The sequence below is a fragment of the Amblyraja radiata genome, chromosome 10 (assembly GCF_010909765.2).
Source record: "Amblyraja radiata isolate CabotCenter1 chromosome 10, sAmbRad1.1.pri, whole genome shotgun sequence".
Lineage (NCBI taxonomy): Eukaryota > Metazoa > Chordata > Chondrichthyes > Rajiformes > Rajidae > Amblyraja > Amblyraja radiata.
Window position 1 is genome coordinate 19,654,793 of NC_045965.1, and position 26,226 is coordinate 19,681,018.

The 26,226-nt window shown below is 39.6% G+C and overlaps 1 protein-coding gene across 4 annotated transcripts in view; it reads left to right on the forward strand.

Annotated features, from left to right (window-relative positions):
* efcab7 (EF-hand calcium binding domain 7) overlaps positions 1-26,226 on the forward strand; it is a 54,228-nt gene that overhangs the window by 20,977 nt on the left and 7,025 nt on the right. For all 4 annotated transcript variants that reach the window (XM_033028274.1, XM_033028276.1, XM_033028275.1 and 1 more), the window contains exons 7-12: positions 2,969-3,110; positions 6,817-6,926; positions 9,273-9,427; positions 11,033-11,166; positions 24,052-24,200; positions 25,410-25,619. In XM_033028274.1, coding sequence (XP_032884165.1) covers positions 2,969-3,110; positions 6,817-6,926; positions 9,273-9,427; positions 11,033-11,166; positions 24,052-24,200; positions 25,410-25,619 — 900 coding nt within the window. The remainder of the gene's footprint in view (positions 1-2,968; positions 3,111-6,816; positions 6,927-9,272; positions 9,428-11,032; positions 11,167-24,051; positions 24,201-25,409; positions 25,620-26,226) is intronic.

Sequence of the window (26,226 nt, forward strand, 5' to 3'; positions counted from 1 at the left end):
GTTTCACCACAGTATTAGTTAACTTACTCACAACTATTGACATTTAATAGCTTTAATAGAAGTATATCTGGAAACCTGTTCACCATTGGTGGAGTACAAATTCCAAAGAGACCAATTAAAAAAAAAAAAAAATTTAATTGTTAGAAGTATTAAGATGAAATATTCAAAATCAAGAAGTATTACTGTCCTGGAACAGCTATTGACTGACAGGTTTGTGTGTTCGAACACCAATTTGATGCATTTATATGAAGGCAAGAGTTCGAAGGATGTGGTTAATAAGTCAAACAGTAAGAATAAAATCTACAACAAAATTGGTAGATTTGTTGCACCAATGACTATCACCATGAAGGGTTCTGTTTAAAGAAGTATGTTGTAAAACCGATATGTTTGGATCTTGACATGTTGGATTGGATTGTGCCTCTGTTAAGCTGAGTTTTTGTCAGATTTGCTATTACTTGAAGGATAGGAGTAGAAGAATAAATGCTTTTCTCAAAAAAAAGATGGCATCAAAGGTAACTGGTGAATCTCAGTTGCAATCTTTGAGGAATAATGGTGGAAAGATTCTGAGCATCCTTCTGCAATATCTGGGTAAATCGGGAATATAGGCACATACCCAAAAAGAGAGCATCTAATTTTTGTTTCCATAATTTTCTGCACAGGAGTGCATTGTTCAGAAAATTATAGAATGGCTACAGCATTAAAGGCAATCTTTAGTCCATCAATCCCTTGGTAAGAGCAATCCACCTGGTCTCACTCCCCTACCTCCCCTTGCACCTTCTATCAAACTTTCCTTGCAGATTCTTTTGAATGGTACGATTGAATCTGCTTGCACTACTACCCCAGATAGCGCATTGTTTACTTTTAAAAACAACTCGTGAGACCTATAGGACATAGAACAGCTTCTGTTATCCACTGCATTAAAAACATTTTTCAGTGGAAAGAATGCAGTGCTGCTTTTCATGTAACTTAAATCAAGTTCTCCGCCCACCTGTGCTGGCTGGTTCCAGTTGTAGGCTGACTTCACCAACACTCTGCATCTGAGGGCCGGGCAACAAATTCAGGCAATTAAGTTTCAGAAGTGTAATTCTGAGCACCCATCCCTGGAACACCATGGATTGATTAACAGACATTTACTTCTTCTCAAAACCAGAACTGCAATTTAAATGTTTTCAGAAATTTTTTTTTTAATTGAAATAAATAAAATTCATTAAAACATAAATAAATATGTGTATAAATGCAAATAACTTTTACCTCCAAATTATTTGGCTGCAAATCCCAATTTGAATAAATGTGGACTCCAGTCTTGCACCAGATTTTGCATATGATTTGAGGGGAGTGATCCCCAGCAAAGCTAAGTTTAGTCACTGGAATGTGGGTAGGATGTCTTGGATTTACTTATTCAGTTGCATTTGTGTAGGACTTGGAGACTTGGGTTTAAATATCTTGAAGACTGAAGAAGGGTTTCGGCCCGAAACGTCGCCTATTTCCTTCGCTCCATAGATGCTGCTGCACCCGCTGAGTTCCCCCAGCAATTTTGTGTACCTTGGGTTTAAATATCTGCAGGCTACTGATTCCAGTCACATGAATTTCTGAGTGGAAATCTAGGTCTGGAGCGCCATCTGGTGCATGATCAGAAGTGCATTGCCAGTGGAAAGCTTTGTAAATTTACAGGGAAACCCCTGCATTGCATCCGTCCGGGTTATATAAATTCACCCTGACAGTGTTCACAACTTACCACCCAAAAAATCTTAGACACAGAATAAAAGTCACTCTCTAAATTTATGAGGGGGTAAAAAAGGTAAATAAATAACTACATTCTTTTTCAACTCGCATTTCTCAACACATATAACCATATAACCATATAACAATTACAGCACGGAAACAGGCCATCTCGACCCCTCTAGTCCGTGCCGAACACATAATCTCCCCTAGTCCCATATACCTGCGCTCAGACCATAACCCTCCATTCCTTTCCCATCCATATAACTATCCAATTTATTTTTAAATGATAAAAACGAACCTGCCTCCACCACCTTCACTGGAAGCTCATTCCACACAGCTACCACTCTCTGAGTAAAGAAGTTCCCCCTCATGTTACCCCTAAACTTCAGTCCCTTAATTCTCAAGTCATGTCCCCTTAATGCAGATGATGCAGCTCTGCGTTATGGAAAATCATGATATGGGCAATTTTCTAAAAAGGCTCCACAAAATGCAGGAGACACTGAAACATTGTGATGCAGTCCAGTTGTCCAATTGAAAAATTGGCCCTAGCACGTTGCATTCGTATCTCTATATCTCCCAATTTCAGTCAGGCTTCCTCGAAGCTGTTGAGTATTGCTCGATAAACATTTGAGTGGATATTTCAAAATATGCATGTATACTTATTAAAAATGAAATCGGTTAATCTCCTCAGAAAATGTAATGTCTCAAGATCAACCTGCGTTAATAACTAATTTAAAGAATTTTTACGTGTAAATTACATGCAAGTTTACATGTTTTGAATGATAGGGCAATAGATTTGTTGTATCCATGAGGTGTTAAATAATCATTTCCACCTGCTTAGAAATTAGCTCAAATCTTCACAGTAGCACGTCTCAATTCTTTCCTTAGCATTTTCAAGCCATATGGGGAAAAAGCATGAATCAAAAGATATGGGGAAAAAGCAAGAATGGGCTACTGATTTTAGCTGATCAGCCATGATCATATTGAATTGCTCGAAGGGCCAAATGGCCTACTCGTGCACCTATTTTTCTATGCTTCTATAATTTGCATGATTTTAAAGTGAATCAAATTCCTGATCCTAATAACTAAACAATTGAAAGATTACACACTCAATATATTTCATTATTTTCAAATTAAAATGATTATTTAGTGTACATCTATGTTAATCGATGATCGTTAGCAGAAAATCTAATTGTGCTTTCTCTTCAAGTGGTCTCTGCTTCATATTTATGCCCTTTCATTTTAGAACTGGCAACATGTATGGTCAAAAGGATGCTTTTTCCTGGAAGATGACGGTGGAATTGTTGCTCATCGGTATAGACTGGAATTGCAGCAAACAACTAATATTTTTCTTACCATCACACCATTAAACCTCAGCCAAACTGAAGGTATAATATATCAAATGTTCTGCAACAACGTAATTACTGTGGGTTGATATATTTAACATTGAAAACAATTTATTTAAACTAACAATAAAAATCTGCCCTCCCAGTTGGCTTGTTTGAGGAGGAGGACAATTTAAAACATGTAAGTAATATAAGGAAAGATATTGTAATGACATATTCAGTCAATGTAAGAGGTTTAGAAACAAAGTCATAATGTATGACTATTTCTTGTAAAAGAAGACAATGATTACAGAAGTTCAGGTATCAGAAATGCACTTTCAGAATCATTACCAAAAAAATCGCGATATGGAATACAAACTCGCTCCTGTCTAAATTATTTGAAAAAATAAGTAAATGCAATATATATATAGAGTACTGAATTAGTTTGCCAAGCACAATGGGTGCAGTTTGGAAACTGGAAAGTCAATCTCTTCCATTGATATTTGTACAATGATACTTCATCAAGTCAAACTTCTAGTTAATTAAAATGACAACTCTTTCTCTTCTGACAATGCAGTCAGAAATCCCTTACCTACGGAGCGCTCACCCGCGGAGACTTTGCTATTGAGTGAATAACTTCCCAGAAGATTGCATCTCCACTACCAACATGGGATTCAATAAAAAAAGGTTATGGAAAATCGTGATACAGATGGGTTTTCAGGCAAACCCTTTATAATGGAGGTCGGGGGGGGGGGGGGGGGGGTAGTAGTAAACTGTACCTTGATCAGATATTTGTAAATGGCCCAGGGAACCCACTTGTAGCACAGTAATCACAAAAGGATAACATTAAAAATCATCCAGGAATTTTATATAGCCAGGAACCAAGAAGTGGATATATATCTTTAACTGTATCATCTTAAGTGAAATATGGAAAGGCTATTTCATCAATGATTCTTAAGGAGCAAAATTCAATTCATTGCAAATGGTCCTTCAGTAATGAGCTACCCAGCCTTCTGCTCATCTATGAAAACAAATCACACTTTTTTAATCATCTTCAATTGAAAACTTGCTGCAAGGGGTAAAGTCTGGAAATCAGTGATGTCCAGTTGCCAGTCTTTTGGGATTTGAATATTCACATACTCGTACGTGGAAATTTCATACCAGCTAGCACATGCAGGAAAATGGTGTCAATTCTATATGTTGCTGCAAAAATCCAGCCATTAGCAGTAAGATAATCAGGAAATGCAAAGAGGAAGCAAATGATAAACGACTGGATCAATGTAAGTAAATGGAGAGTTCAGATGGAAATTGAAAGAGGAAAATAGCATTGCAGTATTCTCGGAATAACTAAAAACACCCTTAAGTATTGCAATAATAAGGGTGCATTTAGACACGAGGTAAAAACCACCAGCTTGAAACTGCAAACAGGCATAAAATATTAAATATTCTGTTTAGCTATTTTCTCAACTATTCACAAGAGAAATCATGTGCAGTATGCTATCTTTATGATTATGATATTTCGAGTAAAAACAAACTATCATGAGTGTTAGAAATGCTTAGCTGATTTGGCAACACAATGGAGCAAGAGCAACAAACAATCTGCTGGAGGAACTCAGCGGGTCGAGTAGCATCTGTGGATGGAAGGTCTGACACAGAATAAAGAGCGAATATAGCTAATATAAGGAGGAGAGGAGGAGTGTTAAGACAAGCTGATATGGATAAAGAGGCTGGGTTTAGAGAGGGGCGAGGTGGAGTTATGAGGCAGTGGTGGGTAAATAATGGATGTAGGTAGACAGAAAAGATGGGGGGAGGGGAGAACTAGGGGAAAGGGGACAAAAATGGGAGTACTGGGTGAGGAAGAGAGAGAGGAGAGGGAGAAACAAATTGGACAGTAGGGTTACCTAAAATTGGAAAATTCAGTGTTTATTCCAATGGGTTGTGGAATACTCGGGTGAAATATGAGATTTTGTTTCTCTAGTTTGCATCAGAAGTAGTGAGGTGAGGGGAGGTGAAGGTGGAGACAGCTGCTGCTAGAAGGTGATAAGAAGGAACACAAAGGGTGAGTTTCTCCAGCAGATTGTTGCTCCAAATTCCAACATCTATGGTCTCTTGTGTCTCAGAGAGAGAGAGAGAGAGAGAAGCAGAGTTACAATTTTGGAGTTAATGAACTCACATCATTGATCAGAAATATTACAAATTCTGTTGATGCGACCTGACCTACTGCATGTTTCATATATTTCCTATATGCAATCATAAATTTTATCAAAAATTACCTGGTCTGGCATGTACACTAAATATTCATAGATGGACAATATTTTCTCCCTGTATTTAATCAAAGGAATCAAAGTTAAAGAAACTGCTTCAAATGAGTAAAAAAGATGGTTCGGAGTAATGGAAGCAAAATCTCTGATTTTTATGGATGGATGAATACATATAGGCTGAATGACTTTTACTACATGTAATTTCCTTGCTACTGTGTAGTTACTGTGTTTCTGTTTCCCTATTTGCAACAAGATGTAAATTTTGAAACAGAAACAAGGAAATGTACATCTCATTTCACCATCAACCTTTTATCATCTCCTTTACTCCCTGTTGTGTTTCTTCCTTCTAAAGAACATAATGTAAGAATGAGATGAGTCCTTTTGGTCTGTGCAGCTCACCTCGTATGTTACATCTGTGTTCATAATTTAGAAAAGCCATTTTCTTCCTTCTTGGTAATCGCCACTTTCTTTTAACACATCACTCTGACTTCAAGGAGGGAAAATATCAGCTTGATTGATGTTTCTGATTAATATCCATTCTTCTAAAGCCAGAAATACTTATGTGAGAACAAAGATAGAAATATCCGTATTATGAACCGTATGCTTAAAATTATAAAATTACGTAAGATTTTCTTATACATTAGATTTCAAACAAATCATGCCTTTTCACACAAATTATCACACTGGGTTATGGCATCACAAATAGTCAAACGATTGTTAATATTTGTGTCCTGGTCTCATACTTGAAGAATGATCATTTAAGTGAGGTAGAACAAGGGTGCTGATATCTAGCTGAGAGGAAATCAAATTATCAACCTGTAACTATTTTAAAAAAGTTTGTAACTGCAAGTTTAGTAGCTACATAATGTTGCACTGTCTAATATGTATTTTATCTTTTTTTCGTTTTACTGTTCTAGCTGGAAAATGCATGAAATGAATGTGAATGTATTATTTAATAGCATAAAATAGTGCAGAGCAATACATTTTGTTACCTTTAAAAATGTAGTTTTTAATACATATTTTACTAATCCTAAGGAAGTTCCCTCCTGTTTGACAGGTGCAGCCTCACAAATCATTGTAATGGCAGCCCATCAATCATCTAGTTCAATCATTCACAATATGAGAAATGTGTGTTCTGTAGTTTCATCAGGTTTTTATGAATTTAGCCTGGTATGGTTGCAGAATTTCAGACAGGACTATTTATGATGTGAAATGGAAGCAGACTAATTTTGGCTCATAATTCCCATGTAAAGTATGTTTAAATGATTCCCCAACCATTTTGAACACCGCATTGATTTTTAAATGTTTTATTCAACATGCTGTAACCCTTGATTATTTGAATTCTAAACAACTTCTCTCCAACACAATATATCTTTATTCATTTAGTAACTGTAAAATGACATACTTCCAATATAAATTTCAGCAGAAGAAAAAATACTTTTTATACACTATACCTTTTTAGTTGCAGCCTTTAAGTCTCAGTAACTACATTTGTTCCTACTGCTCAGAAAAATTATCACCCTGGATGAATGTGGATACTGCACTATATGTTGTGAGGAACGTTGGTGATCCTGAAGCTGTGGAAGTTGTGTGTGTCACAGAATTACGGGAAAAGGAGGTACGAATTATTAACAAATAAAGAATAATGAATTGTTGCATAGAGAGGTAAAGGGTTGTTGTGTGCATGTGGTCTCTATATATTTGACATGTGTATGGCAGCAACATTAAATGCACAAAAGCAAAGTTATCAAGGGAATTGCTCTTCACCTGGGTACATTTTGCCTTTTCCTTGCACCATTTTTGTTCTTACTGGGTTTTATTTATCTAGGTATCCAATAGTGTCTAATTGTGGTAAGTGGCATTTCATATGGTCATGGCTGGGAGGTGTCCCAGAAAAGCCAAGTATAGTCTTATCTTCTTTTGAAATCTTGGGCACCTACTTAAGCATGTGAAATAGCAACCCTGGTTGAATTTCTCCCCTTCCACCCAGCAGGATAATACAAATGTAATCCATCTTTGTATGAACCATACATTGCACAAGTGTAAGGTTCCTGGATCAGTCAATGGATTTACGAGCTGAGGCATGAATTGGAATTTGTACTTTCACCTGTAACCGTTATTTAGTAAAACATAAATAAGTTATTTTTAATTATTAAACTTATCTTTGGAAAAAAATCTGCCCACAGAACCAGGCACAGCGGTAGAATTGCTGCCTTACAGTGCCAAAGACCCGGGTTCGATCCTGACCATGGGTGCTCTCTGTACGGAGTTTGTACATTCTCCCTGTGACCGCTTGGGTTTTCTCCGGGAGCACCGGTTTCCTCCAACACTCCAAAAATGTGGAGGTTTGTAGGTTAATTGACCGGTAAAATTGTCCTGAGTGTGTGGGATAGTGCTAGTGTATGGGGATTGCTGTTCGGTGCAGACTCGGTGAACTAAAGAGCCTGATCCTGCGCTGTATCTCTAAACTAAACTAACCTAAAAGAACCAAGTAGCTTAATGTTCAAGTGAGAGAGTAACTGCCTTTCTGAAGTGAAAACATTTCAGAAATCTCTCTAGGCCAAAGCCAAAATAAGTGGCAAACCTAGAGAAATTGTTATTTAACTAAAGCCATAGAGGGCCAAAAGGAATGCATGCTGATTTGGCGACATCTTTGTGCACTACTCAATCCAGTCTCCTGTCACTTTAATTTTCTGTCATTGTCATAGGACTGAAATGGGCCTTTCAGCCCACTGTGTTAATCCAACCTTTTTCCCCACCTAACTAATCTTAGTTGTCTATGTGAGAACTGTTTCCTTCTAGGCTCTGCCTGTTTGTGTTTGTCTAATTGCCTCTTGTATGTAGTTATTGTATCTGATTCCACCATCACCTGTTGGAGCATGTTCCCGATATGAACGACTGTCCTATTCTCAACTATCTGTCCTCTGTTTCCTTCACTGCTTCACTGCAGACCAATGTAAGCTCATAGAACAGTATGCCGTATTTTATCTGGACATGCTACAGCCCTCAGGAGTTAATATTAAATTTAACAATTTTCCTTACCATCAATGTAGTTGTGCTTTGCAGTTTCATATTTTTTCATTTTTTAAAGTATAGTAAACGCTTAGAATCCAATACCTTTTTGACTAAAATGCTGCTGGGTTAGCAACTTGAATGGGTTTCCTCCGGATCCTCTGGTTTCTTCCCAGTTTCCAAAAATGTGCAGGTTGGTAACCTTGTTGGGTGCGGTTAATGGCCCTTGGTGTGGACAACCCATTCAGTACCACTTCATGTGTTCAAAAGGGAACTGCAGATGCTGGAATATCGAAGGTACACAAAATTGCTGGGGAAACTCAGCGGGTGCAGCAGCATCTATGGAGCGAAGGAAATAGGCGACGTTTCGGGCCGAAACCCTTCTTCAGACTCACTTCATGTTTGCCACAACCTGCTGCTGTTCACAATTATGCTGTCTACAACATGACCTGCAGTAGATATTCTGTGCAAGATCCAGGTTGCCGCTGTGAGACAGATCTAAAGTGTCAGGGAAAATTGTTTTAGTGAGGAATGACTGATCCACACATACCTAGTTGTGTGAAAATAAATGAGATTCATATTTCCTTATATATGAAGCCCTAGATTAAGCATTTGGTGGCTTACTTTGTGCTGTTCGAACAATTTTCCTTCTCCCACATTGACCAATGCAAAATTCCGACAACTCTTTCCAATTAAGGTGTCCAGGAGTGTTACACTTTGCAATTTTCTTGATTTGGATTCAAAACTGGAACCAGATTTGATTATTTTATGTTGAAGCTTAATACCAGATTTAAAGAACCTATCAACTAGTTTAGATTTGCATTGGGAACCCCTGGATGTAAGTAAGAAAGTTTTGTGCTAACACCCAGGACTAAATTTTAGTAGTATAAAAAAAAGCTGTTTAACAAAATGAAACAAGGTATTTGATTTATCTTTTAATACCATACAACAGAGATTTGGATGGAAGGGAGAGCTTCGTTCAGGAGTTTATCATCTCATCCCATTCACTACTGGCTGCAGATTAAAGAAGAGGAATAAATCAATGATTCGAGAGGCCAAGCTGGTCTACAGGGAAAATGGTGACTTAATGCTCACCAAGGAATTCAGGTGAGAATTTAAATGAAAGTGAACCTTAAAATATGTCATTTTATAATTGTGTCTTTTGCAAAATATAGAAAAATAACCAGTGTTAGAAATCAAGAACATTGAAACTGTTGGATATACAGAGCAGGTCACTCAGTTTATGAAAGAGAAAGTGGTAACAAATAGGTTTAGCCCTTCTTGGTCAGCATACCGCACTTATGCTGAATTGGCCAAGTTATATTACTTAGAATGGCAGAAGTTCAAATATAAATATCTGATAAACTGATGTCTAGTTCTGACGAAGGGTCTCGATCCGAAACGTCACCTATTCTTTCGCTCCATAGATGCTGCCTCACCCGCTGAGTTTCTCCAGCATTTTTGTCTACCTCTGGTTATGTCTATACATTCAAATTATTAGATAATGGTGTAATATTCTTTGGTAATATTTACTATTGCACAGTTGGTGCTGTAAATCTTTTGAGCAGTTGCAAACAATAATTAGATGTATGCTTCCTCTGAGAATCCAGTGGTCAAGTGGAAAAAAATGTTTCCTTGTATATTATCCGAGTGCACATTTGTTCAGTATTTTCTGCATTCATTGCGCAGACTCTCCCCAACTTACATTCTGTAAACCCTGATGTAAGTCCGTTTTTACGCAAGTCAGAACCACTTTAAAATTAGGTCGGAATAAAGAACTGCAGATGCTTGTTAATACACAAAAGGACACAAAGTGCTGGAGTAACTCGGCAATCATTCTGAGGAAGGTTCTGACCTGAAATATCACCTATCCATATTCTCCAGAGATGCTGCCTGACCCGCTGAGTTGCTCCAACACCATGTGACCTTTCACCTTAAAACTAGGTGACAATGATGCTGGTCTGCACCAATAAGATCTTCTTCACCAGCTGCCAGTTGACGCGGCTGTTTGTTGCGGCTCAAGTTGTAGCTCCTGGCCAACAGCGTTTTCTTCAGGCCACCAACAGGACATGCTCAGTCACCGTGGGGCTCCCTCCCATCTCACCAGCTACCGCCCCGTCCCCCAATACAACCGCCGCCTCCTTCTCCCCCAGAGTCGCCGACAAGATGTCTGTGGGGGAAAGAAGAGGCGGCAGCAGTGGTGGCCTGAAGAGCATGATGTCGGCCAGGGCCTACAACACGAGCTGCAACAACAGATGCGTCAACTGGACAGTGTGACAGCTGGTGAAGAAGGGCTCTCTGGTGTACTTTGTGGAAGATATCGGAGACTCAGCTGGGGATTGGCTTCCATCTCCCCTCTTGTTCTTGCTTGCCTTCCCAGTGTTGCACTGTCAGTGGCCGAAACTGGAAGAGCAGCAAACCTTGGCGACACTTTTATATCTATGAAGCGCGTGAGAAGCTCTCGCCATCCTCCCGGAGCGACAACACAGGAAACAGGACCACCTATTGTGAATTGTTTGCATGTCTGAGTTTATATAATTTGCCTATTACATAAGTCGGGGAGTGCCTGTATTTTGACAGTTTCTACCTTTTAGGGATTTGGTAACGAGGCTTAGAAAACCATATATGATTAGGCACTTACAGGGTAAAATCTATTGTGTTTCTCTGTATATTGACGATGCAAACTCTCAATTTTGACTTTCCTTTGATCAGGGCTGCTCTGTCAGACATCTTTGAAGTCATTGATTTAGATGGCAATGGCCTTTTGAGCTTTGAAGAGTACAACTTCTTTGAGTTGAGAACCAGTGGAGAGAAATGTGACAGTGAGGCCTGGGCTATGTGCCGAGGTGAGGTGAACAGTTTCATTTGTAGATTAATAATTCCTGTGTACTCTGTTTTAAATAAGAGTCATTTTATTTGTGCATGTTTTTCATTGGTGTTATGTTTATATACTGAATCACAATATTTTTTAATGGAAAAGGCATTATGAAGAGTTAAAACAAGAAGTCTGTACTGAATAAGGGGTAGTTTCAGGGCCACATTGAAAGAAGACCATATGGATGGGCCGAGTAGACTAGGAAAATGAAATGAGACAATAAGAATGGCTGTGTACCAAAGTGAGCTGCATATTTTCAGTGGCTTCGAAATATAAATGAATAAGCAGATATCTCCCATTTATTAGATCCAGTACATGAGATTTCTTCATTTTTACATGGGTTGGGGGAGGTAGATTATTTTTCTGTATTCATCTATGAGCATTTGAAGGATGAATTTAATTATATGTAGTAGTTATGGCATTTGAATATTGCTGCATTTAAATAAACTGCAAAATGTATTTATCCAAAAAACAAGGAATGAACCGGAGAACTACAGGCAGGTTAAGTAAAAGTGTAGGCCATATCAAATATTTTTAGAACAAATGGATCTTTCGGTATTATATCATTATTATATCATTGCTGAAAAATGGATATACAGTGTCCTCCATAATGTTTAGGACAAAGACCCATCATTTATTTATTTGCCACTGTACTCCACAATTTGAGATTTGTAATAGAATTAAATCACATGTGGTTGAAGTGCACATTGTCAGATTTTATTAAAGAGTATTTTTATACATTTTAGTTTCACCATGTAGAAATTACAGCTGTGTTTATACATAGTCCTCTCATTTCAGGGCACCATAATGTTTGGGACACATGGCTTCACAGGAGTTTGTAATTGCTCAGGTGTATTTAAATGCCTTCTTAAAGCAGGTATAAAAGAGCTATCAGTACCTAGTCTTTCCTCCAGTCTTTCCTTCACCTTTGGAAAGTTTTATTAACGTTTAGACAATAAACAATAGGTGCAGGAGTAGGCCATTCGGCCCTTTGAGCCAGCACCACCATTTCCTGTGATCATGGCCGATCATCCACATTCATTACCCCGTTCCTGCCTTCTCACCATATCCCCCGACTCCGCTATCTTTAAGAGCTCTATCTAATGGGCCTGTCCCACTTAGGCGGTTTTTCAGGCCGGCGACTGTCAAGTTGTCCGCAGTTGCCTGAAAAACCGGCAACTGAAACGGCGACTGTCAGAATGGAACACACGCACACGCACAGAGACGCAGACACACACACACCCGCAAAGGCGGGGGCCAGGGCAAGCGGGGGGGGGAGCGCTGTCTCAAATTCACACGGTGCAAAGCCAAGGTGATACAGACACACAGCGCGACGAACAGGAAGGTTGGCGCTGTAATTAAGACGGCTAAGCACAGTGTACAGTAAGTCCTGTAAAAGAGGGAGGGGGGGGGGGGGGAGGAGGAGTGGAGACAACTGTTAAGAAGCCAGATAACATTTAAGAAGCCAGAGATACACGGCTGTGAAGCTCGGTGGACATTTAACATTAACCGGTCGGTTATCCTTGGGGAGGGGGGCGGGAGGGTGGGGAGGAGCTTGAGCTTGCATTTGTAAAATGGTGGCAGTGACTCCAAGCTGCTGCGATAGAGTCTTTCGGCGTGGTGTCCATTTGGGTTCGTAACCTTTCGGCGTGGTGTCCATTCGGTATCTTGGCTGTTCGGCGTGATGTTCGTTCGGCATCTTGGCTTCCACTTCTTCGCTTCGGCTTCTCGTCCTTCTACGTCCTGTCCGCATGTGCTCCAGATGTGGCCTCACTGGGGTCCTGTACAACTGTAGAAAGACCTCTTTGCTCCTATACTCAACTCCTCTTGTTATGTAGGCCAACATGCCATTAGCTTTTTTCACTGCCTGCTGCAATTGCATGCTTAATTTCGGTGACTGATGAACAAGGACCCCCAGGTCTCTTTGTACTTCCCCATTTCCCAACATGACACCATTCAGATGAAATGAATGAAATGAAATGCCTTTATTTGTCTTTGTAAAGCACTGCATACAACAAAATTGTTGCTGCCACTCCATTGGTGCATAATATACAAACATAAAAACACAGGACACAATTTAAAAACAATGTTAAAAACTAGGTATTAAAATAAGTAAGTAATCAGTACTGTACATGGTGATAGTAAAGGTTCAAGGTGGGTAGTAGCATGGAAAAGTGCAACATGAATAATACTCAGATAATACTCAGTGTTTTTTCATGTTGAGTGTGAAGATTACTTTGGGGAAGAAACTGTCTCTGAGTCTCGAGGTGCGTGTTTTGGCTGACCTGTAACGCCTGTCAGAGGGCAACAGTTCAAAAAGGTGGTGACCGGGGTGTGTGGAGTCTTTGATGATTTTAGTGGGACTGCTGAGGTAGCGTGACGTGGCAATATCCTCCCGAGAGAGCAGTGGGCAGCCGGTGATTCTCTCTGCTGTTTTCACCACTCTCTGGAGCACTTTACCTGCAGCAGAGCAGCCAGCATACCACACTGACATGCAATATGTCAGTAGACTCTCAATGGTCACCCGGTCGGTAGAAGGCCACCAGCAGCAGCTTCTTGGTGTTGTGCCTCCTGAGCACTCTCTGAAGTCTCTGTTGTGCTCTCTGGACGGTTGCAGTGGTGTTGGCCGACCAGGAGAGGTCCTCGGATATGAGGGCTCCTAGGAATTTGAAAGTCTGCACCCTTTAATAGTAATTTGCCTTCCTTTTTTTGCCACCAAAGTGGATAACCTCACATTTATCCACATTAAACTGCATCTGCCATGCATCTGCTACTCACCCAACCTGTCCAAGTCACCCTGCATCCTCATAGGATCTTCCTTACAGTCCACACTGCCACCCAGCTTTGTGTCATCTTCAAATTTGCTAATGTTACTTTGAATCGAAGAGGGAGATATGTTGCCAATGTGGTCATTGGGACACTGGATGCAGGTCAACCATTAAAGGAGTATTTCTTGACATCGGAAGTATTGGAGAAGTCAAAGAGCTCAACTATTGCTCAGTTGTTTACATCTTCACTTGCTGTACTTTGTACCTAAAGTTCCTGGTGATGTAGGTAAAGACGGACAAGGAAAATATGAGAGAGTGATTTTAGCTAACAAAGATCTTGAAGAAATACAAAATAAAGCTAAAGTTCTCAAAGGTAGTTGTAATGCACAAGATATCGACATGAATGTATAGTTTGTAGCTTGTTTCAGGTATGTGCCAGTGACCTCAGCTGTGGTAGAAAGACGTTTTTCACAACTGTGGCATATTCTGTCTGACAGACGGCATAGTTTAACAGCAGATAATTTGAAAAAATGCTGGTAGTTATGTGCAACCAGGCAACTTTGGTAATTTAATGTAGTATACCTGTATAATTATCATTTTTAACCATATTTTGGTGGTGGAAATAAATGCCTTTTATGCCTTTTTTAAATCAATGCCTTTTTCGTGCCTTTTTTGTAATTTTATTATGCCTTTTTGCATGCCTATTTCAGAGATTTTTAGCGCCTAAACATCCTGGCTCTAGTTATAATTATAAATTGAGCATCAAGAAGGAACAATGTACAGAAATCTTGAAGTGATCCATACCTGCCAAAATTTGATTGACATTCTTGAGTTATATTAAACATGCATATTACTCATTTTGTATTGATGCAGACTCTAATTAACTGGCCTAAACATTGTTTGCCATTACTTTACCCGTGTTTAAATTCTGCATGGAAATGTATAATCTTCTAAGGATACAATAGTAAACATTCTGCATATTTTACATTTAAATATATTGTCTTGTACGTCTTCCTAATTTTCTATTCGCCTTGTTGAATGAGTACTAAAGTAATCTCCCAGTTAGATGCTAAAAGTTTGCAAATATTTGTAATCATTACTTATTTTTCTACTTTGAATATTTAATAAGGGCTCTGGGTGGTTTTGATGAATATCATTTTGTTTAATCCAACCTTGTAAAGAAGTAAATGTCTACAAATGATTTTGAAGACAGATCCATGATGAATAGCAAATGGTAAAAGAGATTTTGTCTCATAAGTAAATGCTATAGCCTGCATGTAGGGCAAGTGATTTAATGTGGCACAGTATCCATCTACAAATCATGGCAGATTTTTATACCTACATTGACGAGTGGCTGTTGGCTGAGTGATTTGATAGCCAAGTACTTTGCGTTTAAAAAAAATCTTGGATACAGTGAATATACAAGTATCTTATAGTAACAAATCAATTATCATAGCGTATTGCTGCAAGATATTGTTGAATGAATGTTGCCCCGTCTAGTATTTCAACAGCTAATTATTTCTAAAAAAAAGAGGGGACAAAATTCCTCCTCTGTTGTATTTTGGGGCAGCACGGTGGTGCAGCAGTAGAGTTGCTGCCTTACAGAGCTTGCAACGCCGGAGATCTGGGTTTGATCCCAACTACAGATGTTGTCTATATGTAGTTTATGTTCTCCCTGTCACCGCGTGGGTCTTCTCCGAGATCTTCGGTTTCCTCCCACATTCCAAAGACATACAGGTATGTAGGTAAATTGGCTCGGTTTAAGTATAAATTGTCCCTAGTTTGTGTAGGATAGCGTTAATGTGTGGGGATCGGCGGTCGGTGCAGACTCGGTGGGCCGAAGGGCTTGTTTCTGCGCTGTATCTCTAAAAAAAAAAGAGAGACTGGAGAAAACAACAGCAATGTTTTTAACTAGATTAAATCAGTGACAGCAATTGAAAAGCAAAGATCAAATCAAAAAAACAGCATTAAACTCGGAATCAAGTGATCAATATTCTCAAGATAATTATGATGAGAAAGGTAGTTTAAACGGTCTTCAATCATTCTTCTGGAAAGACCTGTATTTCAATAGCTAATTATTTCTAAAAAAGATATAGGGGAAGAAATTCCTCCACTGTTGTACAGTATGCACTAAATGTTATTGAACGCTGCTTCTGAGATTTACTTCCATTGAAGTCACTGGAACCAAATTTCAGAAGTGAAGTTCAACGTGTGAGCTTTATTACATCTCGAAGGGAGATAAAAATGCTGGAGAAACTCAGTGGGTGAGGCAGCATCCATGGAGCGTAGGAATAGGTGATGTTTCGGGTCGATACCCTTCTTCAGAGGGAAGGAACACTGTACACTTTGTTTTCACAGCTTTTCTTGGATGACTTTAGTATTTTACTATTTATATTGTAAATTTGCTCTGTTTGAATCTTTCTGTTTTCCCTATCCTTGGACCTTAAATTTCCTATTTCTCAGGCAATGTTTTTTAACCTCATGTTTTAATATCTTTATTTTAAAAAGCATATTTCTAATTAGATATTTGAAAATTGAAATATTGGGCTTTCATACTCATTATGTCATGAAATCATTATAATACATATTATCAAATCTGGTTTGAAATTATGTTTTCATGAGCCAGATTGATGTGTACGAACACTTACATTGGAATGTTTTCTAAGAAGAAGAAACCAATTGTAATCATATTTCTATATTCCATTTTTTTCATTGTACCTGTACCTCACCTAAACTTAACTTTACCCCCCCCCCCCTAAAATATTGTAGATGACGATAAAAATGTCAAAAACATTTCTGGCAAAATAAAGGAAATTTATAAATAACTAGACTAAGTTGGTTCCCAGCATCAAGCATCACACGGGAGGGCTGGTCCCCCAACGCAATATTCCACCTCTCCACCAATTCCAATATTGGTGGCTGGTGGGGGTGGGGTTGGGGGGGTGCGCTTTCTGGAGCTCTAGTATAGGTGTTGTGGGCTGAAGGGACTGGTTTCCAGAGGGCTAGCATGGACATTGTAGGCCGAATGGATTCTTGGGCTGGCAGCTCAGTCACTCAAGCCTGGTGTGCTGGCAGCTCACTCACTCATGGCTATTCCTTGAAATTCCATTTCAAGCCGGGTGCAAGGCCACCAAATTCAAGTGCAGTTTCATACCATTTCAAGCAGGGTGCAAGGCCATTAAAGACAGCGAGTCGTGACCTATCCCTCCTCCATCTTGCAGAGACTGAGCCATGCCCACACTTCTGGGTTTTATAGTCCTTCCCCCTACTACGAGAAGGGGCATGGCCTTCATGGCGTGATTGACAGGAGAGAGAATCTCAACATTTTTTAAACACTAATAACTTTTATTTTACATTGATGGGAAAAATCCTCGGCACCTGGTGAGCGGAGGGGGACTGAGTAAGATGACCAAAAATCAAAGCCGTACGTGGTAGCGTTTTTTCAAAAATCAATATAAAGCGCAAACAAGAAGTGGTCAAGATTAGACTTTTAATTATATAGAATGCAAGGCAACTTTAATTAGGCAAGGCAACTTTAATTAGGCAAGGCAACTTTTAATTAGGCAAGGCAACTTTTAATTAGGCAAGGCAACTTTAATTAGGCAAGGCAACTTTTAATTAGGCAACACAGCTTGAGCATTTCCAAACCATAGGCAACACAGCTTTAGCATTTCCAAACCAAAGGCAACACAGCTTTAGCATTTCCAAACCAAAGGCGACACAGCTTTAGCATTTCCAAACCAAAGGCAACGCAGCTTTAGCATTTCCAAACTATATTTTCAAACCACATTAAGGGCACTGACAGGTCAATAAAACCACTCACAGTTTAGTAGACGTGTTTAGAGTTATTCACAGCTCAGACTGAGAGACATAACCCTCTCGCTCCCCCATGTTGCAGAGACTGACTGAGGCACTCAACACTTCTGGGTTTTATAGTCCCTCCGGAAGAGGTGTGGCATTCAGGAGAGAGAGAATCTCAACATTTTTTAAACACTAATAACTCTTTTATTTTTCATCGATGGGAAAAATCCTCTTGTGCTGCGCAGCGGAGCGGGACTCTGAGTAAGATGGCCAAAAATCACAGTCGTAAGTGGCAGCGATTTTTCTAAAATCAATATACAGAACAACAGGAAGTGGTCAAGATCAGACTTTAAGTAATATAGATATTGCTCCAAAAATGTGGTTTATAGTTGTATATGTATGTGAATGCAGAAAACAGTGAAAATTGGAAGAATTAAAAGGTCATTTGATAGTAGAATTAGGCCATTTGGCCCATCATCTACTCCGCCATTCAATCATGGCTGATCTATCTCTTCCTCCTAACCCCATTCTTCTGCCTTCTCCCCATAACCTCTGACAACTGTTCTAATCAAAAATCTATCTCTGCCTTAAAAATATCCACTGGCTTGACCTCTACGGCCTTTTGTGGCAAAAAAAAATCCACAGATTCACTACCCTCTGACTAAAGAAATTTATCTTTATCTCCTTCCTAAAACAATGTCCTTTAATTCTAAGGCTATAACCTCTAGTCCTAGATTCTCCCACTGATGGAACCCAACATCCACTCTATCCAAGCCTTTCACTATTCTGTATGTTTCAGTGAGCTCCCCCCTCATTCTTCTCAAACTCCATCGAGTACAGGTCCAGTGCCGACAAACGCTCATCATATGTTAACCTACTCATTCCTGGGATCATTCTCGTAAACCTCCTCTGGACCCTCTCCAGAGTCAACACATATGGTGCCCAAAATTTCTCACAATATTCCAAATACGGCCTTACCAGTGCCTTATAGAGCCTCAGCATTACATCCCTGTTTTTGTATACAAGCATCAAAAGGCATGAAGAGATATTACATTGGCCCAAAATTTTCTGCAATGATTGGAATAGTGATGTACCCAGAAAATTTGCCATTTTGTGTGGCATTTTCTCACGGCTCACTTATATAGAACATAGAAGGGAATAGTCGCTTTGGCCCATGATATTTGTGCCGGCCAAGATGCCAGCACATCTGCCCACATGCAGTCTATATCCCCTGCCTCCTCATGTGCCAGTTGAAATGTTGCTTTCCTATCTGCTTTCACCACCTAACTGGCAACATGCTCTAGGTACCTACCACTGTCTGTATACCGTAAATTACCATAAATCTCCTTCAAACTTTCTCCTCTTGTTTTAAAGCAATGGCCTCTTGTAGACTCTAACTATCTCTCTGTCTTTGCCTCCCATAATTTTTCATATTTCTTTCAGCCTCCAGAGAAAGTGTTTTATCCTACCTTATTACTAATGCTTGTTTATCCTATCCTTATTTCTAATGCTCTCTAATCCAGGCAATGTCCCTGCAAACCTTTAGTGCAGCTTCTCCAATGCCTTCACATCATTCCTGTATGCAGAGTCCAGAATTGCATATAGTACTCCAAATCTAGCTGAACTATATTTTATACTGCTGCAAGACGACATTGATGTTTATACTCAACACCCCAACAGAATATGGCAAGTATGCCGCCTTTACTACCCTTTCTACTTATGTTGCTGCTTTCAGCGAGCTATGAAATTGCATCACAAGATCACTTTGAACCTCATTGCACCTTAGGTCCTGCCATTTATTGTATACTTTTCTTATTTGAACTCCAAACGTGCAACACCTCATACCTTCTATGTCTGCATTAAACTCCATCTGTCATTTCCCTGCCCATGTTTCTAGCTGATCTATACCCTGCTGAATCCTTCGACAACCTTTCTCACTAGCTACAACTTCATTTTTTATGTTATCTGCAGAATTTCTAATCGGCACACAAACATTTTCGTCCAAAGATGATCCTCGTGGAACACCTTTGATCACGGACCTCTAATCAAAATAACGCACTCCATAACTACCTTCTGTCTTCAATGGAAGGGCCAATTTTCAATCCAATCTGCCAAGTCACCATGTGCCCCAATCTTCTGGATTAGTTTACCCTGGGAGACTGGCAAAATCTTTGCTAAAGTATATGAATACAACATCCACTGCCATACTTACATCAGTCATCTTTGTCACCTCAAAATAACGTAATCAATGTTGTAAAGCATGACCTTCCCCCATGCAAAGCCATGCTGACTATCCCTAATAGGCCTCTTTGATTTTCCAGGGTCAATCCTATCCTAATATTATTTTCCAGTAATATTCCTACCAGACACATCAGTTTATAATTTCCGGGTTTATCTATATTGTCCTTCTTAAATAGAGGCACAACACTGGTTATTTTCTTGTCCTCTGGGATCTTGCCTCTGGCTAAATTAGATAGAAAGATCTCTGTCAAGACCACAGCAATCTGTTTTCTTGTCTCTTCAAAAATTTGGGATGGATCCATCAGACCCGGAGGGGGTGGGGGGGGGGGGGGGGTTCCTCGTCCACTTTAATGTTCTGTAAGATACCAACATCTCGTTGTTGATAACAAAATTCCCTAGGATATTAGTATACCCCGCCCTGATTTTGCTATTCTCAAATCCTTCTATTCGGTGAATACTGATGAAAGGTACTTGTTTAGTACCTTGCCCTCTTTCTCTGTCCTCACGCATAAATTCCCTCCTTTGTCCTTGAGTGGTCTAAGCACTTTCAGCAAGAGTTCCTGAATTCAAAATTATACATAGAAGTCAATGAGAAGCAGCAAAATGCACTTAGTATATTCATTTATTTTGTCATTTTAACCAATCGTGTTTTATGGAATCATTATAGCACAGAGGGAAACATTTGGCCATTGAATCAATGTAAACTGGCAAAAATTGACTAAACCTTGAATTCTGTTTTAATCATATTTGTCTATTGATGTAAAATAAAGTGATTTTGAGAATAGATGTTCCCTCCAACTTGTACTGCATCAAGAGACAATTAGAGCTCTGGATTTTCAGAAGAATATTGCACAATACTTAACATCAGCAAGAAATTGAATTGATTGAATTGAATTGAATTGAATACCTTTATTGTCATTCAGACCTTACTGTCTGAACGAAATTTCATGCCTGTGGAAGTAGCAGAGAAAACAAGCATACAAAAGTTTCAAAGTATTTCAAAGATTACTCTTTTTTCAATTACAGTGTCTCCGAGTGTGAGAAGTGATTCAGTACAAATAATATTTGCATTTGCACTATATTAAACCTTCAAAACTACGAGCTCTAATCTGTTAAACCAGGTAAATCTTTCAATGGAGAATCTGTAGAATCATGAAAATAACTGGATTGTGCAGCCATTAGTGATATCACCAGCATTAATTTGAAAAGATAATTAAAGTTTAGTTATGGATGCACAAGATTGATCAGAACCAATAATCATAGGTTACAAAATTCAATCTTGTAGAGATTAGGTGGAAAATAAAATGGCTATTAAGTGATGCAGAAGAATAAGTACAGTTCAATGATTATGTGAAATACAGTATGTTTGGTTAAAAAGAAGATCCAGAGGGACATAATTTTGAAGTGAATTTTATCATGCAAGTAAAATTGAGCAATGTATCTCTGAGTCCAAATCTAAATTCCCAACTAATCTGTTATAGTCATGATAATGGTTAAACATATCCGATTCGGATCAAATCGGATTAGTTTATTGTCATATACACCAAGGTGCAGTGAAATTCCTTTTTCATATGAAGTTCAGGGAAAATAGATTAAAAACAGTCAGGATAAACATGACAATAAATACAATGAGTGCAAAACAGCAGAATGATGCAAGATTGTAGTGCAATCCAAGTAGTGCAAAAAAAAAATTAAGGTACAGTAATGGAATGAGGTCGCATTGAGAATAAGAGATTGGGGCAGCATCTTCCGAAAGTAAATGCAAAAGAGGTGATTTGTTCAGAAATCTGATAGTAGTAGGTAAGAAATTGTTCCTAAGTCTGGCCATGCAGTCTTTCAAACTTCTGCCACTTCTCACAGAAGCTAGAGGAGAGATACGGGAATGGCTAGGGTGCTAGGCATCCTTGGTGTTATTTACAACCTTCTGATACATTACACCATGAAGATCGTCTGTATGGAAGGAAGTAATGATTTGGACTGGGATGTGTTCGCCACTCTCCGCAGGTTCAGGTGGCCAAGAGTAAAGCAGTTGCCATACCAGGCTGGGGTGCACTCATCAAGATACCTTCTATCGTGCACCTGGAAAAGGTTGAGAGAATACTTGTGGACAAGCTGAATCTTCTCGGATGCCCAAAAAAGTGAATATGACGATGCAATTTCTTGATCACCACATCAATGCGAAGGGACCACGTTTGGCTGTTGGTGATGTGGATGCCTCGGAACCTGAAATTATGATGACCGGGTTCACTCTCTGGCTTCCTTAAGTCAATGCCAACTCTTTCAACATGTTGACATTAGGGGCTAGCTTGTTGTTCTGATGCTGTGACGCAAGGTTCTTGATTTCTTTCCTGTACTTCATCTCAAAATTGTTAGTGATCTGGCTGACAACAATGGTATCATCGGCGAATTTAAAGATAAAGCAGGTGTTGTACTTGGTCATGCAGTCGTGGGCATATGGGAAATAGAGCAAGGGAATGAGCACTCAATCCTGAGAAACACCAGTGTTGAAGGTCAGCGTGGAGGAAATGTTATGGCCAACTTTAACTGACTGAGATCCACCGGTCAGGAGGTTTTCTTACTGTCAAGGTGATTCAGAGCTGAATGTACTCTAGGGAGATGGAATCCTTTGTGGACCTGATTTTCCTGCATGCAAATTCCAAGGAGTCTAAATTGCCCAGAAGACTGGCAAGATGTGGTCAATTACTAATATATCAAAGCTCTTCATGATGGTTATGTTAGAGCTACTGGGCAAAAGGCATTGAGATCGGTTACATTATATTTTGTGGAGACTGGAATGTTTGAGGTTTCCTTGAAGCAGATGAGAACATGCTGAGCAAAAAGGTGACTAAATGGGTGTTGCTTAGACCAGAGAATAATTACATAATAAGCATACATAAAGGGTTCACAGATTCATGAGGAAACCACAAAGATAAATTGGTTTTGATGAGAGAATTGAAATGCAAGGACAATAAGCGAGTTTGGTATTCCAAAAAACGCAAGGAATCATTTGCATGCATGTACACAGACCAGCGCCTCATCTGCAGCCGGGACCGAACACGGGTCTCTGGCCCCGCAACCGCTGCCGAACTGCCACAGGACCATCCCCGTCCCCTCCCGAGTGCCCCCCCCCCCCTCCCCCTTGTCCGGGGGCGGCCAGAGATGTCGGGTGTCAGACGGGAGCGGCGCCCCCAGGCTCACAGCCAGCGCGGAGAAGCAGCACTAAATCCAGCTCAACTCTGCTTGTCTCGCCGGGTTAACCTACAGCCCTGCCTGGACTGACGGGGCACCAGCCCGGAACCGTGAAGTTAGCACTGCTTCTCCTCGTTGGTTGTAAGCCTGGGCTGTCGTTCCCGTAAGTCCAGGCAGGGCTGTAGGTTAACCCGGCGGGACAGGCAGAGTTGAGCTGGATTTAGCGCTGCTTCTCTGCGCTGGCCGTAAGCCTGTGCCGTTGTTCCTGTAAGTCCAGGCAGGGCTGGTAGGTTAACCCGGCGAGGAAGGCAGAGTTGAGCTGGATTTAGAGCTGCTTCTCAGCGCTGGCTGTGGGCCTGTGGGCACCGCTCCCATCTGATTTCCGACGTCTCTGGCCGCCGGAGTGATTGCGGCGCAGGAGACCCGGATTCGGTACTGGCTGCGGATGAGGCGCAGGTCTGTGTGCATGCCGTGGCACGGCTGCCGATAGTGTTTTTCGCTTGTGACCTATGACCTGAGCATGCGCAGTCAGAATACCGAACTCACTTATTTTCATGGGACAGGGAAAGCGAAGAGCATTTTTAATGTAGATTTTATTTCATCATTTTATTTCATGATTATCAATGAAAATGAATTATTCCACTATTACTACCACTCCTCTTCAAATTACACACAAGTGACTGGGTTAAATTTGGTTAAAAGTATGAGTTGCCCTTATGTTCCTGACACTTTTGGCAATGCCTTTTTGAATTGCTGTAAGTTGTTGCATTAATGCTGTTTGGAATGAATGTTCTTTAAAAATCCTCAAAGGGTATGATTAAATATTCATTCACTTCGTACCTACATATTCTGCACAGAAAACTTTGACACGAAGAAGAACCAACTAACCCGCCAGGGTTTCATGGAATTGAACTTGATGGAAGCTAATGATCAGGAAGGTGATCCAGCAGATCTCTGGGTAACACTTGAATCAATGGGTTACAATAGAGCATTGGAAATGCAAGAGGTATAGATGTTCATTTTAATTAATTACAGAAGTTCCTAACAACTAGAAAATTATAAATGTAGAACATTTGAGGTATATATATTTTACCTCAAATACGTTAGGTATATACTGATTCTGGAATCAGTTGTTGCTAGGTTTATGTAAGAAGAAATCTTTTTTTTAGAAAATGTATTTCAGGTTATGATGTACTTGTACTGCGGAAGGGTTATTGGCCTAAAATGTTAAACATAGAGCAAGACAGTACGGCAATGGGAATGTTTGTGCCATCCATGATGCCAAGTTAAACTGATCTCATCTACCTGTCCATGATCCATATCCCTCTATTCCCTGCACTTCCATCTAAAAATCTCTTAAAAAACCATTATCGTATCTGTCTCTCCTAGCAATGTGTTCCAAGCTCCCACTCCTCTCTGTGTGGAAAAAAACACTTGCCCTACACATCTCTATTAAAGTTTCCCCTTCTCACCGTATAACTCGGCTCTCTAGTATGGGACATTTCCACACTGGGAAAAAGGTTCTGACTATCTACCCTATCTATGCCTCTTATAATTTTATATACTTCTATCAAGTCTCCCCTCAACCTCCGATTTTCCAGAGAATCTTCCCCTGTGCCCTTGGATGCTACCTGTTCTGCTGAGTACTTCTTGTATTTTGTTGTTTGGTAATGTGCTGATGTCTTTTCTTAATTCACACTTTCAACTAAGTGCCCCTAACAAATACAGGCATATTTATGCTGAGCTTCCAGCCTCAACTGCAACTAAAAAAGCATATTGTCTAATTGTCCTATCAGTTGTTTATTCAGATTTCCAATACGTATATTTTCATGATCATAGCTTGTAACTAATATCATCTTCCCCCCTTCATAGAAACTCATCCACAAATGAACCCAATCTTCAAATTATGTTTTGTCTCCAGTTCCACACCTGTTTGTGCCTGTGCTTTCATCCAATTATGTCGTTGCTCTGTGATTCTCTTCATCAACACTTTATTTTCTCCTTCTTTCTTAAAATCTAGATCCAGCCAAGCTTTTGGCCTCCCTTTTTAATATCTCCTCCTGTGGGTCAGTTTCAATTTATATAATTAAGCTTCTGTTAAGAGACCTTTGGATGTTTTCTAATATTAAAGCATTATATAAATGGTTTATCTACTTCAGTATATTGGTGTCATATATCTTATTTCTCATTAAAATATGTAATTTTGTCTGTATAGGTTTGCCCATTTATTGTTGATATCTATGCAGAGGATTGCAAACTTAAGCTGACACCAATCGGTCTGGAATCGACTGGAAGTCTCCTCGATTCAGTTATTTGCAAAACTGTCATGAGAAAAGGTGAACCAAAAGCTATTAAAGGTTACAACCCTTTAGTGATTTACACTTACAAGACTGAAACACTGATCACTTCAGTTATTGAAAATAAGGTATGAATATTTTTTAAATAATTTAAACCATTTCTGTTAATTTATAGCATCTATACATTTTGACTGTGTTTAATTCAAATTGAAATTATAGAAACTTTTAGGTCCATGTTTATTTTGAAGAATGCAATCCCAAATCCTGTTTGGTTAAGGTAAAATACTGTGTCCTCCTATATTCCAAATCACAGCGCACCATTACTTACAGCTTGCTTAGGTAGGTAGCGAATGCCCCAATTTATTGGTTGAAGACCCCACCTGCAAAGCTGCCAAGCTGATTTACTCTTCTTAGTATCACAAAACAGCTGTGGGCATTGAATACAGTAAAGGCATGGCATGCTCCATAATTAGCTGTGCTTTGGCTAAGCTGCTTGAGTACAGATGTACCAATGATGTTATTGGTACAACAAGAGGACGATTGTCACGGTTCAGGGGAGTTTGAATTGGGACTCGGAGGAGAGGAAAGGGGGGGGGGGGGGGGGGGTGTTGAAGTTCGCTGGAGAGAAGGATAACAAATTCAATTTCTGAAATTTTGACACACATGCAAATTGAGATTGTGAAGCACACAATTACCATTACCGCCAAGGACATGGCCAATTTCCCCATTCAAAAG